We start from the raw sequence: 19,372 nt of genomic DNA, 5'->3' as shown, positions 1-19,372 counted from the left end.
GCCATAGCAGCAGACACACTGTATTCTTTCCTCTCCTGGCTGATCCAATGGACACAGTCATAACACAACACAGCCTCAAGGGCTTTCCAAGTGGAGATTAGATATGCTTACAGAACAAAAGTAGCCTGTGGCCAAGCAAGTACCTCGTGACACACATGAGCAGTGCTATAAATGATCTCAACTGTTACATAATCATTATTTACAAAATGTGGGGCAAGAGCAAGAGGACGTGGGGCGAGAGAGCTTGACCACCTCTGTCTTGGCTAATTTGCTCTTTCCCTACAGATGCTAACTGTGGGCATGAAGTCCACATCAAGCTGAGCATCACTGCGTTCTGTGTGCTCTCCATCCCCAGGTCCTACCCCTCCACTGGCTAAGGAGAGTGATGTCGAACATAGGGAAGGCTCCCTTTCCTCCCTGCACCACATCCATCATGGATTCAGGGCCCTTCCTGAATTCTCCCTGTACAAGTAATGTCTGATTGAAGTAGTTATCAGAAACACTAATTAATATGTGTGATTAGTGGAAGTGTAACCAAGCAGGACCCTATGGGGCCTTCCTGGAAGACTCATCCTCCCATGTCCTCCACTTGCTTCTTATCTGCAGAAAAACATTAGCCTCCTAGGCCTTCCCTGAGTTCCAAAAGGCACATTTAATCAGAGAATTGAGACAATTCAAAGAGAAAGGAAAACAGTAAAGCAAAACAAAATAATAATAATTTGCTCATTGAATGAAGTCAAGGATCTTTAGTTCCTCCTCAAGGGCTATGTATAGAACTCCGAGCTGTTTTGCAAATACTAAAACCTGCACCAGGTGAAGAAGTTAACTGTGTGCTGGACCCCAGATGGGCTGGAACCAGGTTGATAACATTGACTCCCAGTTTCCTCACTACCAACAAATCAGAAGAATGTCCACAAGCTGATCACACTCTACAGCCCTCCTCTCTCCTCCTATCCTTAAAAGCTTTTCCCTGAAAGCCTTTTGGTTATTAAGGTCTTTTAAGCACTAGCTACTTGGACTCCTTCCTTGCAGCTTTGAAACAAACACTGTACTTTCCTTCACCACACGTTCATGTCAGCATATTGGTTCTACTGAGTCAGGCAAGTGGACCCAAATGTGGTTTGGTAAGAGAAGGAAATTATAATGCAAAACATAACAAAAGCCCATCATGAAATATAACTGTTCTCAGAGTTTATGGGTCCAACCATTTTCTCTGTAGAAACACCATGTACACACACACACGCACACACTGTATCTTTTAGCTCTCAGTGTTTCTGTTTGAGAAATGAAAGATGTAGGTACTGCCCTCATCAGTCATGACTGTATCCCAACTAAATACCTTACTAAGGTCCACCCCACTACTGTTATTTTCCATTGGATTAGTCTTTCTTCCAGAGAAGGCAATGGCACCCCACTCTAGTACTCTTGCCTGAAAAATCCCATGGACGGAGGAGCCTGATAGGCTGCAGTCCATGAGGTTGAGAAGAGTCGGACACGACTGAGCCACTTCACTTTCACTTTTCACTTTTATGCATTGGAGAAGGAAATGGCAACCCACTCCAGTGTTTTTGCCTGGAGAATCCCAGGGATAGGGGAGCCTGGTGGGAGGCCGTCTATGGGGTCGCACAGAGTCAGACACAACTGAAGCGACTTAGCAGCAGCAGCAGCAGTCTTTCTTCAGTGAGATCAATAGCCAGAAAGTTCAGCCTCTTTGTGAAAATAAACAGAGGAAGGAAGGAAAGGAGGAAGGAACTTCTCCTTTATCCTCATCATCTCTCCTTCCTCACTTATTGAATCAGAATAACCTAACCTAAGAATGCCTATACCTCTGGAATATTAATACTAATAAGATATATAATAATGATGTGGATGCTAGTTAAAGTCCAGGAGTGGGAGAGGCCCCCTTAGGAAAGTGCAAGATAGGAAAATACTGTAGTATCTCGTCAGCATTGATGGAAACTATAGAGTCATTTAGTGTTAACTGAGCCTCTACTCTATGCCTACTGTATGGCAGGCAAGTCAGACAATTTCAGAATTACTATATAAAGGCAAATGTACTCAAAACTGCTATGGTATGAATATTCATATGTTGAGACCTAATTCCCAAGGAGATGATTCCCTAGTTCAGTTCAGTCAGTTCGTCGCTTAGTCATGTCTGACTGTTTGTGAGCCCATGAACTGCAGCACACGAGCCTTCCCTGTCCATCACCAATTCCTGGAGCCTGCTGAAACTCATTGAGTCGGTGATGCCATCCAACCATCTCATCCTTTGTCATCCCCTTCTTCTCCTGCCTTCAGTCTTTCCCAGCATCAGGATCTTTTCCAATGAGCCAGTTCTTTACATCAGGTGGCCAAAGTATTGGAGTTTCAGCTTCAGCGTTAGTCCTTCCAATGAATATTTAGGACTGATTTCCTTTAAGATTGACTGGTTGGATCTCCTTGCAGTCCAAGGGACTCTCAAGAGTTCTCCAACACCACAGTTCAAAATGTCAATTCTCTGCTGCTCAGCTTTCTTTATAGTCCAACTCTCATATCCATATGTGACTCCTGGGAAAATCGTAGCTTTGACTAAATGGACATTTGTTGGCAAAGGAATGTCTGCTTTTTAATACGCTGTCTAGATTCCCAAATAAGTGGGATCTTTCAGAGGTGATTAGGTGATTACAACCAAAGGGAAAGTGACCAGAGCCTACATTCAAAATAATCAGATCAAGATGCTGTTAGCCCAGTAGCATGTCATATTACATTTATGACTCCAGATTGCCTGAACCTCTTCTTTCATTGAGTGAATGTATTAGAGCTATGTAGATGGAGAAAAATGCAGGGAAACTGAAATATGCTATCGTTATAAAATATCTTCACTAGATACATAATCTTCTTTTATTTTTTCTGTCACCTATCCCTGTTGACTGATTGCTCAGTAAGTGTTTTTTACAATGCCTCTTCTTGGATGATGAATTATAGAAATTTTCACTTGGACACTAGGGCTCACTTTCCTCAGGAAGTTTTTAAGTAGCTATATCTGAATTTAAATATATTAATTTCTCCAAAATACAAGTCCTGTTGTAGGATTAAGTATAAATAACTTATTTTGCGGGGGGAGGTATCCAATGTCTGGTCCAGTTATACTTCTGAGGAGAGTTTAGACCTGGTAACTAAGGACAGCCTGTAACTGTCTTCCTGCTATAATTTTTCTTATGCATTTTTATTTGAGTGTGTGCAGTATTCCATTTGAGGCTATAGGTCTTTGACAAACTTACCTAATATTTCTCTTGTAATCCTCTCAGCCCCTAGATATTGCTCTGTGTCTAATACTTGTTTTTTTCAAACTATTCCTCTGGTGTATTTCCCCTATTCTAATTATCTAAATTATTTTTATAAGTCGAATATGATTGTTCAGAAAATATTATGCTCTAGAAGTTACTTTACGAAATATTTGATTTTAGTCAAACTCACTGATGAAAAGTATACTTGAATTCCAAATATAAACAACGATCACCTAAGTTGATAAGGGGCTTTCAGATGGCTCAGTGGCAAAGAAACTGCCTGCCAATGTAGAAGTCACAGGTTTGATCCCTTGGTCAGGAAGATCCTCAGAAAAGGGAATGACAACCCACTCCAGTGTTCTTGCTTAGAAAATCCCATGGACAAAATCCCATGGACAAAGCCTAGCGGGTTATAGTCCATGGGGTCACAGAGTCAGACATGACTGAGCATACACACACACACACACACTTACAAGTTGATGAGAATATATTCTTGCTGCTACTGCTGCTAAGTCGCTTCAGTCATGTCCAACTCTATGCGACCCCACAGACGGCAGCCCACCAGGCTCCCCCGTCCCTGGGATTCTCCAGGCAAGAACACTGGAGTGGGTTGCCATTTCCTTCTCCAATGCATGAAAGTGAAAAGTGAAGTGAAGTCGCTTAGTTGTGTCTGACTCTTAGCGACCCCATGGACTGCAGCCCACCAGGCTCCTCCATCCATGGGATTTTCCAGGCAAGAGTACTGGAGTGGGGTGCCATTGCCTTCTCCAATATATTCTTAGCAATTACTAAATGAAAGACACATCATAAACTAGAAAATAATCTTTTTTTTTTACCTTCTTTTGGTCATTTTTATTGAAGTATAATTGCTGTTTAAGATTATATAAACTACAGGTGTACAATATAGAGATTCACAATTTTAAAGGTTCTACTTTTTCATCAGTTAGTCAGTCACTTAGTCATGTCTGACTCTTTGCAACCCCTTGGACTGCAGCACACCAGGCCTCCCTGTCCATAACCTACTCCAGAAGCTTGATCAAACTCATGTCCATCGAGTTGATGATGCCATCCAACCATCTCAACCTCTATTGGCCCCTTCTCCTCCTGCCTTCAATTTTTCCCAGCATCAGGGTCTTTTCCAATGGGTTACTTCTTCACATCAAGTGGCCAAAGTATTGGTGTTTCAGCTTCAGCATTAGTCCTTCCAATGAATATTCAGGACTGATTTCCTTTAGGATAGGCTGGTTGCATCTCCTTGCAGTCCAAGGGACTCTCAAGAGTCTTCTCCAATACCACAGTTCAAAAGCATCAATTCTTGGAGCTTAGCTTTCTTTATAGTCCAACTCTCATATCCATACGTGACTGCTGGAAAAACCATAGCTTTGACTAGATGGACCTCTGTTTGCAAAGGAATATCTCTGCTTTTTAATATGCTGTCTAGGTTGGTCATAACTTTTCTTCCAAGGAACAAGCATCTTGTAATTTCATGGCAGCAGTCACCATCTGCAGTGATTTTGGAGCCCCCTAAAATGAAGTCTGCCACTGTTTCCATTGTTTCCCCATCTATTCACCACGAAGTGATGGGACTGGATGCCATGATCTTAGTTTTTTGAATGTTGAGTTTTAAGACAGTTTTTTCACTCTCCTCTTTCACTTTCATCAAGAGGCTCTTTATTTCTTCTTCTGTAATACATTAATAGCATTATTGATTGTAATCATAATGCTGTATATTAGATCTTCTTAACTTATTCATCTTATAGTTAAGAATCTGTGCGCTTTGACAAACATCTCCCCATCTCTCCCACTCCTCATTCTCTAGAAATCACCATTTCTAATCTTTATTTTTGTAAGTTTGGCTTTTTTTTTTTTTAAGACACTATCCATAAGTGAGAACCATATAGTATTTGTCTTTCTCTGGCTTGTTTTACTTAGCATAATTCCCCGAAGTTTAATCCATGTTGCTGCAAAAGGAACGATTTCTTTCTTTTTGTGGTTGAAGAATATTTCATTGCATATATATATGCTCTAAATTTTCTTTATCTGTTCATCTATCACCTAGGATTTTTATAAGTCTTGGCTACTATGAATAATGCTACAATGAATATGGGTATATAGATATCTTTTCAAGATAGTACTTTTATCTCCTTCAAATATATATCCAGAAATGTGATTATTGGATCATATCATAGTTCTATTTTCATTATTTTGAGTAACCTCCTTACAGCTTTCCACAGTAACTACACCAATACACATTCTCTCCAATAGTGTACATGGGTTCCCTTTTGTCCACATTCTCACCAACACTGGTTTCTTATTAACAGACATTCTAACATGTATAAGGTGATATTTGGTGACTTTGATTTGCATTTCCCTGATTGTTAGTGATTTTCATGTGCCTATTGGCCATTTGTACATCTTATTTGGAAAAACATCACAAACCACTTCATCTGTTTAAAAATCATGTTGTTTGGATAGTCGCTTGTTTGCTATTGAGTTGTATGAGTTCCCTGTATATCTTGTATATTAATCTCTTACTGGATGGCTTGCAAATATTCCCCCCTGTTTGTAGGCTGCCTTTTTATTCTGTTGATTATTTTGCTGTGGAGAAAGCTTTTAAATTTGATGTATTCCCATTTGTTTAATTTTTGCTTTTGTTGGTTGAGCTGTAGGTATCATATCCAAAAAAATCTTTGGCAACACTAATATAAAGGAGTTTTTCCATATGTTTTCTTCTAGGATATTTATAGTGTCAGGTTTCTTAATCCATTTTGAGTTAATTTTTATGAGTAATATAAGATAGGGGTCCAATTTTATCACAGTTCTGTATCACAATTTTCTTGGAGATAGGTGCTTCACAAGGCAAGATCTTTACAACCTTTCCCACCATCCTGTCAGGTTTCTGTTGAGGATTCCCTCGTTTTTATACAGGATACCACTCTTTTCCCATTGCCCTGAGCTCAGAGTACAAAGTCAGTCTTTATCTCCTGGCTGTCAGCCATCGTGTATGTATAGCGAAGTTTTAGGTCATATTGACTAGGAGCAGTGATCTCTGCCACACTCAAATATTTCTGCCCACTCCTTCCTGCCCACTGTCTGCTGATCCAAGCAGAGCCCACAGCTGAGTTAGAACTCCCGTACCTCCCATTCCTTCTAAAAGACAGTTTATAGTTGATTATGGGAGAGCAAATGTGTCCATAGCTCTGCATTGCCCATTGAGCTAAACTTATACTAATCATCTTACACCTCAGTGTTGTGGTCACTCACACCAGACATCCTGGAATGTGAAGTCCAGTGGGAATTAGGAAGGGCTACTATGAACAAAGCTAGTGGAGGTAATAGAATTCCAGCTGAGCTATTTCAAACCCTAAAAGATGATGCTATTAAAGTGCTGCATTCAACATGCCAGCAAATTTGGAAAACTCAGCAGTGGCCACAGGACTGGAAAATGTCAATTTTAATTCCAGTCACAAAGAAGGGAAATGCCAAACAAAGTTCAAATTACTGGACAGTTGTGCTAATTTCACATGCTAGCAAGGTAATGTTCAAAATCCTTCAAGCTATGCTTCAACAGTTTGTGAACTGAGAACTTCCAGATGTATAAGCTGGATTTAGAAAAGGCAGAGGAACCAGAGATCAAGTTTCCAACGTCTACTGGATCATAGAAAATGCAAGGGAATTAAAAAAAAAAATCTACTTCTGCTTTATTGACTATGCCATAGCCTTTGACTGTGTGGATCACAAAAAACTGTGGAAAATTCTTAAAGACGTGGCACTATCAGACCACCTTATCTACCTCCTGAGAAACCTGTGTGCAGGTCAAGAAGCAACAATTAGAACTGGACATGGAAAAATGGACGGGTTAAAAACTTGGAAAGAAGTACATCAAGGCTGTATATTGTCACCTTGCTTATGTAACTTGTATGCAGAGTACATCATACAAAATGCTGAGCTGGATGAAGCACAAGCTGGAATCAAGGTTGCCGGGAGAAATATCGACAATCTCAGATACGTAGGTGATAATACTCTAATGGCAGAAAGTAAAGAGGAAATAAAGAGTCTCCTGATGAGGGTGAAAGAGGAGAGTGAAAAAACTGCATTGAAACTCAACATTCAAAAAATCAAGATCATGGCGTCTGGTCCTGTTCAGTTCAGTTCAGTTCAGTTCAGTTCAGTCGCTCGGCCGTGTCTGACTCTTTAGGCCTCCCTGTCCATTACCAACTCCCGGAGTTCACTCAGACGCACGTCCATTGAGTCAGTGATGCCATCCAGCCATCTCATCCTGGGTGGTCCCCTTCTCCTCCTGCCCCCAATCCCTCCCAGCATCAGAGTCTTTTCCAATGAGTCAACTCTTTGCATGAGGTGGCCAAACTACTGGAGTTTCAGCTTTAGCATCATTCCTTCCAAAGAAATCCCAGGGCTGATCTCCTTCAGAATGGACTGGTTGGATCTCCTTGCAGTCCAAGGGACTCTCAAGAGTCTTCTCCAACACCACAGTTCAAAAACATCAATTCTTTGGTGCTCAGCCTTCTTCACAGTCCAACTGTCACATCCATACATGACTACTGGAAAAACCATAGCCTTGACTAGATGGAACTTAGTCAGCAATGTCTCTGCTTTTGAATATGCTATCTAGGTTGGTCATAACTTTTCTTCCAAGGAGTAAGCGTCTTTTAATTTCATGGCTGCAGTCACCATCTGCAGTGATTTTGGAGCCCAAGAAAATAAAGTCTGACACTGTTTCCACTGTTTCCCCATCCATTTCATATGAAGTGATGGGACCGAATGCCATGATCTTCGTTTTCTGAATGTTGAACTTTAAGCCAAATTTTTCCCTCTCCACTTTGACTTTCATCAAGAGGGTTTTTAGTTCCTCTTCACTTTCTGCCATAAGGGTGGTGTCATCTGCATATCTGAGCTTATTGATATTTCTTCCGGCAATCTTGATTCCAGCTTGTGTTTCTTCCAGTCCAGCGTTTCTCATGATGTACTCTGCATAGAAGTTAAATAAGCAGGGTGACAATATACAGCCTGACACACTCCTTTTCCTATTTGGAACCAGTCTGTTGTTCCATGTCCAGTTCTTACTGTTGCTTCCTGACCTGCATACAGATTTCTCAAGAGGCAGGTCAGGTGGTCTGGTATTCCCATCTCTTTCAGAATTTTCCACAGTTTATTGTGATCCACACAGTCAAAGGCTTTGTCATAGTCAATAAAGCAGAAATAGATGTTTTTCTGGAACTCTCTTGCTTTTTCGATGATCCAGCAGATGTTGGCAATTTGATCTCTGGTTCCTCTGCCTTTTCTAAAACCAGCTTGAACATCAGGAGGTTCACGGTTCACATATTGTTAAAGCCTGGCTTGGAGAATTTTGAGCATTACTTTACTAGCGTGTGAGATGAGTGCAATTGTTCAGTAGTTTGAGCATTCTTTGGCATTGGCTTTCTTTGGGATTGGAATGAATACTGAGCTTTTCCAGTCCTGTGGCCACTGCTGAGTTTTCCAAATTTGCTGGCAAATTGAGTGCAGCACTTTCACAGCATCATTTTTCAGGATTTGAAACAGCTCCACTGGAATTCCATCACCTCCACTAGCTTTGCTCATAGTGAGGCTTTCTAAGGCCCACTTGACTTCACACTCCAGGATGTCTGGCTCTAGATGAGTGATCACACCATCGTTACTATCCGGGCCATGAAGATGTTTTTTTGTACAGTTCTTCTGTGTATTCTTGCCACCTCTTCTTACTTCATGGCAAATAGAAGGGGAAAAATGGAAACAGTGACAGGTTTTATTTTGTTGGGCTCCAAAATCACTGTGGACATTGACTGCAGCCGTACAATTAAAAGACAGTTGCTCCGTGGGGGAAAAGTTATGATAAACCTAGACAGTGTATTAAAATGTAGAGCCCTCATTTTGCCAATAAAGGTCCTTGTTGTCAAAGCTATGGTTTTTCAGTAGTCATGTACGGATGTGAGAGTTGGACCATAAAGAAGGTTGAGTGCCAAACAACTGATGCTTTTGAACTGTGGTGTTGGAGAAGACTCCAGAGAGTCTCTTGGACAGCAAAGAGGTCAAATAAGTCAATCCTTATGGAAATCAGTCCTGAATATTCATTGGAAATACTGATGCTGAAGCTGAAGCTCCAATACCTTGGCCACCTAATGCAAAGAGCCAACTCGTTGGAAAAGACCCTGATGATGGGAAATACTGAGGACAAGAGGATAAGGGGGAAGCAGAGGATGAGATGGTTGGATGGCATCACTGACTCAATGGACATTACTTTGAGCAAACTCAGGGAGATAGTGAAGGACAGGGAAGCCTGGCATGCTGTGGTCCATGGGGTCACAAAAAGTTGGACATGACTTAGCAACTGAACAACAACAGTCATACCTTAATCATACTTCAACCCTTGCCCCTGTATAGGGTGTTGGGAATGCATGATAGGAGAAAAGAGGTGGTAGGGATAGAAAAGGATAATTATACAGGTATCTGTAGAGTGCTAGCAGAAACAGATAGAGAAGGAAACATAGGAATCATTGGGAGACCATTGTAAATTAGTTATCACTTAGGAAACTATCAGAACATTATGGAATGAAGCAGGCTTGCTTACCTCTAACGCCATACGTTAAAGCGGGAGTTATGTCCCAGGTCATTAGGTGAAAGAAAAATGTCACCACCCTTCTACTAATGTGAATAAGTGGTATGACAGTACTAGTTTGACCTCATAGCGTCAGACACTCGGCTGCCTGATATGAAGGAGGAGCTAGGGATGTCAGCCTGGCATCTGCTGAAAGAAGGAGGTCTTTTCTCCTCACCCATTTTCCTTTGGCTATAAAACTGTAGCCCACTTAATCCTCTGGGCAGAGCTCCCTCACCTGCCCATTGCATCTCTTACAAATATCTTATATTAATAAATTTACTTTCTGACTACCACTTTGCCTCTTGCTGAATTCCTTCTGCACTGAGACACAAAGAACCTGAGCTTCATTAAGTCCTGAAATTGACTTTGTGATCTTAGCTGGAAGACCATGGGTTTTGGCTGGGTTTGAGTCTCAGCACAATCTGAGGTGAATGGTTTTGGCAGAAAACATTTTCTTGAGTAGGGGAAGCATTCTCCCAGGATCAGTCTGGCTTTTTGGCTGAAACTGTTCTGCAATGTGACACCTCACTGGCAGGAGATGAGGTCTGGACTATCACTTTCTTAACATTATTTTTATTTTTTACTCACCTTCTACCTCCTTCATTTCTCTTTCTTCCCTTCCTAGGATCTTAAGGGCAAGCAGAAAACCCGTTACACAGAAATGTATATAATATCAGTTCATCAAAGAGTTGGTTTTTAGTTTTTTTAAACCACTTTAAAATTAGGTACAGTGAATTATGTGCTGCCTCAGATATACTTCTATAGATATAGATAAGACCTCAAGCTATAAATATGACTGGATTCATTACTGGAAAAAGAGTTCAAAAACCAAATCCCAAGACATATAGGTGGGGGCAGGGAGAAGGGATCTATGTTGTTACTGTCCTAAACTTGTTTTGGGAGTTGGTTGGCTAGTGAGGAGATAGGAGACATTGTCCTAGCTGGGAGTGGCTGTGCTTCTAAGTGCTTCTGGGAATTCTGGTCTGCTTTGACATGGATACTGGCCCCCTTCCCTGCAGTTATGTGTCCTATGCACGGAGTCCATGTTCTGTTACTGTGGAGGCTGCTGCAGGAAAATGCCAAGGAATGTGACTGCTCCTATGTTTGACAGGGTGCAACATGGCTAACTGTGTGGAAAGCCCCAGCCACATGGATGTTCTTTGAACGTCTATACACATGAAAAGGATCTACAGTCTTTTCTGCATTTACATTTTATTGGACTTATTTTTATTTTGGTTTAGTAAACTAAGCTGTGATTTGATATAAAACGTATGGATTATAAAAGTATCTGGCATGCTCTTCTCCTTCAAAGAAGCTCTATAAAGAAAAACAAACTTCCCATCTTTGTGCATGAAAAATAACCTTGCTTCAGCCTTATTTTGAAGCCAGTCTCCCTCCTACATTCAGCCTAGAGCCCCCAGGCCAGTTGAGAGAGACAACAGCATAGGACAAACCGGGTACCACGTCCACCCTGGGAATTGTTGTGGGGGCGGAACCAGTTACTGAGGGTCAGATGCTGGAGAAACCGATCACCTTGTGCCAGCATTCATGAAAGAGACCTAGAAGAAAAGAGACAACCACTGAGTGGTGGGGAGGGCCCTCTTGCCGCACCTCCCTTCCTAGGGACAGGGTGCAGGTTGGGGGCTCAGACAAAGAGCCCCGGGCCTGTGACTGCAAGCGGGACATTCTGAATCTGGAGAACCCTCAGGGAGGAGAAGAGAAGGGAGAAAATGAAGGAAAATGAAACCCATGTAAAATCTCTGTGCAGTGCCTCTGAACCACCCTCTTGTCCTGCCTCTTCCCACCAGACTCGGCCAGGGGGAAGAGGGGACCGGCAGCTGAGTTGGGAGCCCGATGTGATCACGGTTTTGTAGGACCAGGTGAGGTGGGCGGGGTTTCCTGGGAAACAAGATCAGAGACAAGCCAGGAGGAACAGGAGGATTGGGGAGATGGAGGAGGGAGCCAGTACCTGCTCCTTCCCTTCTAGAACCTCACCATTAAAGAAGCACCATACAACACATCCGATTAGGACAATTCCAAGTCCAGTTAAAGTTCCAATCCCCAGCCCTGAAGTGCCTGAGGAGGGAGAGGGAGTGATGGCTAGTGTCTGGCTCATGGTTGCTGGCTCTCCAGGAACTGGGGCCTCCCCATGGGCCAGGGTACCTGATTCTTGGTCCACACGCTTGACGTTGCTCCAGGGGGTACAGTCCATGACCATGACCTTCCCATCAGGGCACCTGGGTACAGACACAGGGGGACCCATCAGGGACAGCTGGCTGGATGAGGAGAAAGAGGGGACAGCCTCCAATCCTGGGTCCCCTGACAAGACAGTGGAGGGGGGACAGGCTCTTGCTGTCTGCAGGGGAGAGTCCCCTCACTTCCCGTCTGGGTGGGAGAAGGATCCAGGATTGTGTACTGCGGCCCCCAGGCTCCTATTGAGTGTTCAGAGCTGTCCTTCAGGAGCTCGGCTTCCTCTGCAAGGCCCGCCTGGCCTCCCTGGGCTGTACGGGAAGCTCTGTGAGGTGGGGGCCTCACCCAGGTCAAGGGTCAGAAGGGTGTGGGCACAAGTTTGACTCATCCTCCAGTCATGGCTCAGATGGTAAAGCATCTGTCTACAATGTGAAAGACCTGGGTTCGATCCCTGGGTTGGGAAGATGCCTTGGAGAAGGACATGGCAACCCACTCCAGTCCTCTTGCCTTGAAAACACCATGGACAGAGGAGCTTGGTGCAGGCTACTGTCCATGGGGTCGCAAAGAGTCGGGCACGACTGAGCGACTTCACTTCACTTCCAGTCAAACTTGAATACAAGGCCCTCTCATCCACCTGTTGACTTTTCCTACCAATCTCAGCCAACACTGGAGCATCAGAGGATAGTGAATTACTATTGGCCCCTGAGTCCCCAAATAAGAAAGATTCAGGTGCTACTGGGAACAAGGGGCTGGGTGTGAGGCCTGTCAAGTTGGCTCCGGTTTTATAGGAACCTTGAAGGAGCACACACGTGGCCTCATCATGACTTCTGTCTGCTGTCAACCCTTCCGTCTTTCTAGGCCCCTCCCGAGGAGATGTGGGAAGGGGCCACTGGGAAAGCCATGCAGGACAAACGGGGGTGGTAGGGAGCGCTGCTGCAGGCTCAGGAGACCCCACAGGCACAAGGGAGCTCTGAGAGGTGGGAGGGGCTTCACGGAAGCAGGAGAGAGAAATGGGTACAAGAAAACTGGGGTCTCCTGTGGGTTGGAAGCCCCCCGGGCTCCTGTGTCTCACCCGGTGCTGCATTTTTGACAGAATTCAGGCACATCTTCTCCACGGAAAGTGCCAGGTTTGCACTGACACTCAGTGTCCTTGGTGGGGGTGCAGCGATTTTTTTCTTCTTCTCCTAGAGACCAAAGATAAGGTTTTGAGGGTATGTTTCCCTAATATGTCTCTCACCCCTTCTTCACCCAGATCTCCATCCACTCAGTTTAAGAAGTAATTTGGAGGGATTCCTGGCTGGTCCAGTGGTTAAGAATCCGCCTGTCAAAGCAGGGGACACAGGTTCCATCCCTGGTCTGGGAAGATCCCACATATTGCACGGCAGCTAAGCCTGTGTGCTATAGCTACTAATCCTGTGCGCTAGGGCCTGTGCACCACGATGAGAAGCAGCAAGGAGTAGCCCCCTCACCACAACTAGAGAAAGCCCTTGTTCCTCAACAAAGACCAAGAACACCCAAAAATAAATGAATTAATCTTTTTTTTAAGTAATTTTGGGGTCATTTTCTGTGGCAACACACATAGACCATCCATAGAACAGCCACTGTTCACATGTCACCAACAGAGGCATACGAAAGGGACTGTGCATCATTACGGATTGCATCAGGGTTGGGAAGAAAAATGTTTTAGACCACAAATGAGGAGCAAGAAGTGGGGTGGGGTGAGGTGTAATCTGAGACGCTGCGGATGGAGAGGAACCCTTGGGTGATGTCCCAACAGGTGATGCCCTGCTGGAGAGGCAGAGGGACCTCAGGTCATGAAGGCTGAGGGAGGCTGAGACCCCAGAGCAGAGGGCATGGCGCCCATAGGAGCCTGGCCCAGGATCAGACACATCACACAGCTCAAACCCAGCCCTGCCCCACTCCCCCAGGCCTTCTGCACTGTTACCATCCAGCCCTCTCCATCAAGGGACACGTTAATCCCCTCTTTCCAGCTGATGTTCTGAAAGACTTCCCTACCAGTTGGCATGTGTTATGCAAATAAATTCTGTTTTCATTTATTTTACTGAGCTAAGACAAGATGAAGACCTAGCTGGGCTGGAAATCAGGTTTCTGACCCCTCATCCCATTTAAACCCCATCTCATCACCCAGTACCCTAACTGCAGGCACAGGGACCACAGGTTCTGTACCTGATTTGCAAGTTGTGCAAGGTAAGCAAGAAGGGAGGGTGTTTGAGTGACTGGTGTAGTCTGTCCCATCAGTGCACGAGGCACAACCTTCACTGGCTTCTTCCATGTAGAATCCTGGGAAGGAAGGGAAAAGCTGGTGAGTAAACCCCACAGGATTCCCTGAGGCTGGCAGTGTGGCTGGAGAGGCCTCTTTTGGCCATCTGTGGAATCCACAAGGGGAACTCTCCTCAACCGGGCTTTCATCTTTTGATTCTTCATCTACCACATACCCTAGACATACCCTAGACCAGTACTGCCAACAGAAATATATTACAAGCCACTCATCCAAGTCACATTCACAGCTGGCACATGAAACAGTAAAAAGAAAGGTCAGGGGCTTCCCAGGTGGCTCAGAGGGAAAGAATAGGCCTGCCTATGCAGAATACATGGGTTCAATCCCTGGTCTGGGAAGATCCCACATGCTGCGGAGCAGCTGAGCCCAGGTGTCACAAACACTGAGCCTGTGCTCTGCAGCTCGGGAGCCACAACTACTGAGCACACCTGCTGTGACTCCTGAAGCCCATGTGCCTGAGAGCCTCTGCTCTGCAACCAGAGAAGCCTCCCCAGGGAGAAGCTCAAGCACCGCAACTGGAGAGGAGGCCCCACTCTCCACAACTAGAGAGAGCCCATGCAGCGGCAAAGCCTCAGCATAGCCAAAAATAGATGCATAGACATGAAGACAAGGGTTGGAGACCAGTCTTAGAATCTACCTGGTAGACATAACTTCTGTTGGAGGCTCCCTTCCAGTGGGGCTGATGACTGCTGGTGAATTTCATCCTTCTTTACAGACATGGCTGAAGCGGGTTTGACCTATGGGGACAAAGCAGGGACAGGCATGAGTGGCTTCCACACTCTCACCCCTTCTAGGATCCACCCCACATTTCCTTGACCACTACCTGCAAAATGAAACAGAACTGGGATCTTTCTTCCCAGCTCTAAACTCTCATTCTTTTCATGTTTGTCCTTTGGCCTTTTGTGCTAGCAAGTAACTTTCACTTAAGTTTTTGCCCCTGTATTCTTTCCTCTTAAAATATGTTTATTCCAGAAAGTATGTGCTCAGATGTGTCCAACTCTTTGCAACCCCATGGACTGTAGCTCATCAGGCTCCTCTGTCCATGGGATTCTCTCAGGAAGAATTTTGGAGTGAGTTGCCATTTCCTCCTCCAGGGGATCTTCCTGACCCAGGGATCAAACTTCAGTCTCTTGCATCTCCTGTGTTGGCAGGCTGGTTCTTTACCACTAGCACCACCTGGGAAGCCCAGAAAGTATGGGCAAGGGAAATTTTTTTTATAAGAATACAGAAACCACAGAGATCCCCTTGATTAGAGAAGATATCCAGTATTTTGTGTCTTGACTTCTATTTGACCATATGTGTGAATACTCTCAAGCTCTCTCTTTCTTTCTCACATGTGCATGCACACACACACACACACATTTTCACAAATGAGGGTTCTGCCATGCATATTGAGTAATGACCTTGTGGCTTTAATCCAACAAGCTGTCCCCAAAAAGAAGCTGTCAGTGTTCCACAAAATACCAGAATCACATGGAGAAAGAAGAAACAGCAATACAGGGTTTTCAGCCGAGTCTCTGTGCTAAAAATGACACAACGAGGCCGGTCAGAAATCACTGGAGTCTGAGGATTCGACCAGGATTATGATGATAGTGTTCTGATGTTCAGGATTGTATCGTCATTTGGGGGGAGACTGTCCTCATTTGTGGGAAATATACATTCAAGTGTCCAGTCATGGGATCTGTCATGTCAGCAGCTATGTTTCAGATGATACAGGAAACAAAGGGTTTTGTATATTTTGTAACTTTAATCTGGGAGTGATTTAAAGTAGAAAGTGACATTAAGAGGGAAAAAAAAAAGAAAGAAAAACAAAGTTAAAATGGAAACAGCTTCTGTTGAGCCCAGTTCATCTGCCTGGATCTAAACAAGATAAAATGCAACCTGTTAAATATTTGGGGACAGCTAAGCTCACATGTGTCCTCTAATCATCCCTTCTGCAGTCTGGGCCTCCTCCGAGTCACCCCAAATTGGTGGACTCTCCTTTCCCTGCCCTCACAATCCTATGCCTTCCTTTCTTCCCTGGTTCTCCTCTCACAGACTCTCTCCCTCAATGATTTGTTAGGAACAGTTTCAAACATCCAACAAAGTTGTAAGATTCATTCACTAAACGCGTATATGCTCATCTAAGTTCTGTAACTTAGATGTATCACATATTTCTTTCTCTATCCACCCCACCTCTGTCCATTCTCTTAAGTGTCTTATTTTTATGATGAAATTCATATCTGCAACTCTTCATACATTGGCATTATGTCAGTAACTTGAGCTCAATATTTCTTTACAGTTTATTTCAATGTTAAGATTTCCAAAGAAGGAAGTGCACAATCTTAAGGGTACCATTCAAAGAGCTTTTTTTTTTTTTTTTTTAATGCATACAGTTGGGAAATCCAAACCCTCTATCTAGATCATGGAAATTAGCTTGCTCCAAAACATTCCCTCACGCCCCTTCCTCAGTTATCCTAATCTCTGATGTGACTCCAAGAGGGAGTGGCCTTCATCATATGGAGGAAGGGCCCTTCTACTCTGATAAAATGAGACTTTTTTCAGACAGTAAAGAATCTGCCTGCAACACAGGAGACCCAGGTGCAATCCCTGTGTCAGGAAGATCCCCTGGAGAAGGAAATGGCAATCCACTCCAGTATTCTTGCCTAGAGAATTCCATGGACAGAGGAACCTGGCAGGCTACAGTCCATGGGGTCGCAAACTTTTGGGACACAATTGAGCAACTTTCACTTTTTCATTACAGGGGGTTAAGTGTCAGTTTAAATTATTTTTCTGCATCTGTTAAGCTGTTTAGTTTTTCTATATAGTTTTTCTCTGTTACACTGGTTTGTGTGTCTGTTTTAAATTTTTAATTAGAGGATAGTTACTTTATTGTGATGTTTTCTGCCATAGTTTTTAAAGATCTATTTATTTATTTTGGCTGTGCTGGGTCTTTGTTGCTGCACGCAGGCTTTCTCTAGTTGTGGCAAGTGGAGGATACTCTTGATTTTCACGTGTGGGTTTCTCATTGCAGTGACTCATCTTGTTGTGGAGCATAGCCTCCAGGTGCACAGGCCTCAGGAGTTGCAGCCTGGGGGCTCAGTAGTTGTAGCACAGGGGCTCAGTTGCTCCCAGGCCTGTGGAATCCTCCCAGACCAGGGCATGAACGGGTATCTCTCACACTGTGAAAGTTTCTTAACCACTGGACCACCAGGGAAGCCTCCACACTGTTAATACAGTGAAAAACACTGATTGATTTTCAGATGTTAATCCAACACTTATTCCTGAGATTAACCCCGTTTGGTCATGGTATGTTTTCTTCTTTAAATCTTCCTGAATTTATATTACTATTTGCTTTGTAAAGGAATTTTGCCTCTGTTTTTAGGAAGGGTATTTAAGTGTATTTTTTCTTCTTTTCAAATGTTTTCATTAGGTTTAGGTATTAGGGTTATGTTGGCCTTAGAAGAACTAGTGAAGAACTCCTGTCGTCTGAAAGAATTTGTGTAAAGATTTTTGTTAGTTCTTTTATTGTCTGTATTTTTGTGGCCTCCCCTGTGACCTAACCTGGGGTCTCCTGGTTATCCACTCCCAGTCTCAGCAATCTCATGGATCCTTGAAACAATCTACTGGAATGGAAGAATCAAAACCATGGCACTATGGTGCCCCATGTTTACTTCTTAGACTGGCAAAGTGTTACAGTTCAGTGTGCAAGGGTGCAGGGAAATAGGGCGCCCTTGTGGACTCCTTGTGTGAATTAAAATGTCCCAATCTTCTTTGGGAGAACAGTTTGTCATTATCTAGACAAAAGTGTAAAATTATCTAACCCACTGACCCAGCAATTCCACTTCTAAGGAGTTACCCAACAGACAATGAACATGGCTACACTGGATACTTGACAGGCACCCAGACCCATTCATCAAGTAGTGTTCAACATGAGTCCTACCTATTACAAACTGATACTTTAAAAACTAATTCTATACTTCTTGTGAATACAAAATGCTGTTTCTTTCCAGATTTTTGGTACTAATTTGTTCAATGAAAGATGCATATTTTCACGATTCCTGTAACTTTGTTAGACCCTTAATTTTTTTTTTCTTTGCACCTATAAGCAACTTTGAAAACAGCCTCAAACAATGCAAGAAAGCAGTGCCAAGTGTGCACATTTTTCCTCACGGTGAGTTTCTTAAAAATGCACACTCAGGGATGGGGAAGCCTGGTGGGCTGCCGTCTATGGGGTGGCACAGAGTTGGACACGAGTGAAGCGACTTAGCAGCAGCAGCAGCAATGGTGAACCACACCCAGAGCCTCCAACTCCCCTCTGAAAGAAAGTGGTGAGAATCTGACCCAAGCTGAGTTGATTGATGGTTTCTATTCATAAAGTGCAAGGAGCTGGAAGCAATTTTGAAGTTGTTCTTCTTTCAGAGAAAAGGAAATGTTAGGGTGCTTAAGGTAGTGGTGGGGGGGAAGATGGGGCCCACACTGAATGATTTATGAAGGACACGTGTTAGAAGATAAATGCAGTGCAAAATAGAAAGAGAGAGAGAGAAAAGAGTGAGGAGGGTCGGCAGAGGGAAAAGGGAAGGGAAAGGAAAGAAATGACGATCTGATGCTTGCTGGGCCTGGGGCCAATCCAGAGGTCAGGCACTCCAAGGAGCCAGCTCTTCTGGGCAGCGAGTAGATGCCAGGGATCCGCACTCCTCTAGCGCCCCACAGCAACACGCCGCGTATTGGACTTGCCCAGGCGGGTCCTGCCGGGATTTGCCCAGCCAGGGGCCCCCGGGCCTTTTCCGGGTCACCAAGACGCCTTTTGGAGCCGGGACTCGCGTCGGGAACTCACCAACAGCAAGACACCCAAGACGGCGAAGATGAGAGCCCAGTGTTCCCCACCGCCCCAGGCCTCACACCCGCGGCCGATGCGCCCCCTCCTCAGACTGCCTTCAGCGAGCCAGCGCGGGCTGCAGGCAGTGGCAAGCACGGGACACACGAGGGCACACGTTCTTC

At 44.2% G+C, this 19,372-nt stretch overlaps 1 protein-coding gene across 1 annotated transcript; it reads right to left on the bottom strand.

Annotated features, from left to right (window-relative positions):
- Positions 1–11,548: 11,548 nt before the first annotated feature.
- Positions 11,549–18,248, bottom strand: LOC128052097 (tumor necrosis factor receptor superfamily member 10B-like). Its single transcript, XM_052644551.1, has 6 exons — positions 18,231–18,248; positions 15,030–15,129; positions 14,281–14,394; positions 13,166–13,277; positions 11,899–12,140; positions 11,549–11,802 (listed from the first exon to the last, which is right to left on the bottom strand). Exons 1-6 carry the CDS (start codon positions 18,246–18,248, stop codon positions 11,549–11,551), a joined length of 840 nt encoding a protein of 279 aa, XP_052500511.1.
- Between the last annotated feature and the right edge of the window lie 1,124 nt (positions 18,249–19,372).

The sequence above is a fragment of the Budorcas taxicolor genome, chromosome 8, assembly GCF_023091745.1.
Source record: "Budorcas taxicolor isolate Tak-1 chromosome 8, Takin1.1, whole genome shotgun sequence".
NCBI lineage: Eukaryota > Metazoa > Chordata > Mammalia > Artiodactyla > Bovidae > Budorcas > Budorcas taxicolor.
Note: the sequence above shows the minus strand (reverse complement) of the source record. Positions and strands in the feature narration are given on the sequence as shown.

Excerpts from the sequence above, each read along its gene's own strand:
- LOC128052097 (XM_052644551.1), bottom strand. Across the intron at positions 13,278-14,280 it reads TTGCACAACTTGCAAATCAG|GAGAAGAAGAAAAAAATCGC; the intron begins GTACAGAACCTG and ends TTTGGTCTCTAG. Across the intron at positions 11,803-11,898 it reads TGTATGGTGCTTCTTTAATG|GAAACCCCGCCCACCTCACC; the intron begins GTGAGGTTCTAG and ends CTTGTTTCCCAG.